Source organism: Cardiocondyla obscurior, linkage group LG21 (genome assembly GCF_019399895.1).
Source record: "Cardiocondyla obscurior isolate alpha-2009 linkage group LG21, Cobs3.1, whole genome shotgun sequence".
NCBI lineage: Eukaryota > Metazoa > Arthropoda > Insecta > Hymenoptera > Formicidae > Cardiocondyla > Cardiocondyla obscurior.
Window position 1 is genome coordinate 3,026,141 of NC_091884.1, and position 3,120 is coordinate 3,029,260.

Here is a 3,120-nt window from a genome sequence, read left to right on the forward strand (position 1 = left end):
ATTTACGATTTGGTTGTCTTTAGGATCCTCTTAACACAACATTTAGAACTGCAGCAACAAATAATTTTGAAAAGAATTTATATAAATTAATGAACAATGCGGTATTTGGTACAACCATGGAAAATGTACGCAATCATGTCGATATAAAGCTCATAACACAATGGGAAGGTAGATTCGGTGCTGAAGCGTTGATTGGGAAACCAAATTTTCACAGTCGTAGCGTTTTTGCTGAAAATCTTGTGGCGATTGAAATGCGTAAACTCGAGATTAAATTCAATAAATCGATTTATGTTGGTATGTGCATTTTTGACATATCCAAGACATGCCTATATGAATTTCATCACGAGTATATGCAACCATTGTATCACGATAAATGTAAAGTAATGTACACTGACACAGATAGTCTCATATATTATATCAAGTGTGATGACGTATATGAGACTATGAAACGTGACATTAACAGATTTGATACGAGCGACTATGCACCCGACAATGTATATAATATGCCACTCGTCAATAAAAAAGTGCCCAGTTTGATGAAAGATGAAAACAATGGTGCGATTATGACCGAATTCATAAGACTTAGATCAAAAATGTATGCTTTACGAGTCGATGGTAAAAGTGATACGAAAAAGATTAAAGGCGTAAAAAATAATATTGTAGCAAAGACGATAGCATTCGATGATTATGTGCGATGTTTGCGGGAGGAAATCGAAATGACTCGGCAGCAGACATGTATAAGATCGAAGTTGCATGAGGTGTATACCATACGCGAAAAGAAAATTGCTCTAAGTCCATACGATGATAAGCGATATATCGTACCCGGTTCTACGAAAACTTTACCGTGGGGACATTATAAAATACAATTGTAACAAAAAAATGTTAATATATTTTCTCAGTTTTATATACACTTATGTATTACATATAATAATGTATATGAATGTAAAATAAAAAAATGTATCTATTATACAACATTATTTTTATGTATCCATGAATTGTGAGAATTGTTAAATTCTAACCATTTTACAAAAACATTATTTCCTTTTTTTCGCAACACTTTTTCAACGAGATATACATCGGGATTTTTCACACGAAGTAACTCCTGTTCGTAAAATCCTCCAGCTATAGGTTTTTCAAGAGAATCCACCAGGTGATATGTTGCTGGGTTAGTTTGCAACACTTTAGCGATTTTAAATACTTCTGTGGTCCAGTTAGGCGTGTAACCTTTCTCAAATATCGTGTTGAATTTACTCACACGTACAGAATCGCCCACTTTAAATTGCGTTGGAGCTGCGATTTTTACACGACTGTACACCGTTGTTTAGAGTTTGTTCGCGATTGCCGGAGTAACATCAACAGGTCGCATTCCGATAGTTTGATGCTTTCGTGCATTGTAATTTGAAACGAGTTGGTGCAGCGAATCGATCCATTTATAGTTTCCATTGAGTGTAAACATCTTCCACATGTTATTTTTAAGCGTTCTATTAAACTGTTCTACAACTGACGCTTTCATTACAGAATACGTAGAATAGTGGTTAATATGATGTTCTTTCATAAGCTTCTGCATATTTGCGTTGTAGAATTCTTTTCCTTTGTCAGTCTGTAAATTTTTTGGACATCTGTTGTAATCTGTAAATATCTTCGCAATCGCCTTAGCAACTTCGCTACCACTCTTCGTCTTTAACGGAATAGCCCATGCATGTTTGCTCAACACATCGATAACGGTGAGAATATAGTGGTAGCCTTTGTTGACACGTGTGTAAAGACGCATCTCGACGATATCAGCTTGCCACAGATCATCATATCTGCACACTATGACATGTCTTCGAGAAAAATTTTTTCTTGCTGAAGCATGCAATTCATTTACCAACTGCTTCTTTTTGAAACTTGATGATGCAGACATTATTTATTATTCGATATTTGTTGTATAAATTTAGTTTTTTCAGTGGAGCGTGTTTTTAGCATATCCTGTACATTACGTTGTAATATTTCTATTTTTGTATTCAATTCCTTCAGTTGATCTTGTAAAATGCGTACGTTTTATTGAACATATCGTTTATTGACTGTATCATCATCGTCTGAAGGTTCTGCAACATGCTTAATTTTGTATGACCTTGCATCATAATCAGTAGTTATTGCGCACAGAGCGTTATCACGCACGTAATTTCTAAGTAACGCACTGCATCGATCATGCGAGTCCACATCGCTTCTTGTAAGCGATATTCCAAACTTGTTGATCGGCATTTCAGTACACACTGAATGAATCGTTGACATGTGTATTAATTTATGATAAGTCCTGCTTCGCGAAGTTCCTCGATAATAGATAGAATCTCGTTATCGTGAGCGTTATGACCAACGCAACGCGATGCTTCAAGCAATCGAAGCCGATCGACAAGCTTGTTTAGATCATCCCAATAAACGTAATTGATCCTGTTGTCGTTGACTGTCACAGTGTGTGGTATGCCTTGCCCAATTTTTTTATCTAGTAAAAGAGCGATTATACTCTTGTATTTGTAACCCTTGTTACTCTTCACCTAATTCTGCGCGTTGTAGTCACGTTTATAAGAGTTTGTTGCCAAGAGTATATTTTTATAGTTTTCTTTATCAATATTGTTGTAAGTTCTCTCATCGGGAACTTTCATGAAAATTAATTTAAATAGACCTGGCGTCCCAGAATACATTTTACCATCTATGAATATATTATCATTCTTATCCACATCGATACGCTTGTTACCAATCATCGTGCTATCGTCACTGACATAAATTCCATACACATTATCTATATTGACAGATTTTGTACCACTTAAAACAGCGCCTAAATACTTTTGTCCCATCGGTCCATACTGCGTTTGAAGAGCTGATACTTCTTTCGATGTATGCGTTGAACGTTGAACTGGTGTTATCAGCGATTCGTTTGTATGATTAAAAACATCGCCAATGTTATAAGCATGCGAAACATCATGTGCTATATTTCGTTGATGTTTACTCGTTGATATCTTATTCAATGACGACGATGAGGTATGCGATCGTTTTGTCATCAATTTAAGTGGAGTTGATGTAGCGTTTAACCGTTTTTGTTTTGGTGTTGATCCATATTCATCTTCAGATAATGATATCGGT

The 3,120-nt window shown here is 35.6% G+C and overlaps 1 protein-coding gene across 1 annotated transcript; it reads left to right on the top strand.

Annotated features, from left to right (window-relative positions):
- Nucleotides 1-289: 289 nt before the first annotated feature.
- LOC139110610 (uncharacterized) lies at nucleotides 290-2,840 on the top strand. Its single transcript, XM_070670465.1, has one exon. It carries the CDS (start codon nucleotides 297-299, stop codon nucleotides 870-872), a length of 576 nt encoding a protein of 191 aa, XP_070526566.1. The 5' UTR covers nucleotides 290-296; the 3' UTR covers nucleotides 873-2,840.
- Nucleotides 2,841-3,120: the final 280 nt, after the last annotated feature.

Bases quoted from the DNA above. Each gene is read 5' to 3' on its own strand.
- LOC139110610 (XM_070670465.1), top strand. From the start codon at position 297: ATGTGCATTTTTGACATATCCAAGACATGCCTATATGAATTTCATCAC.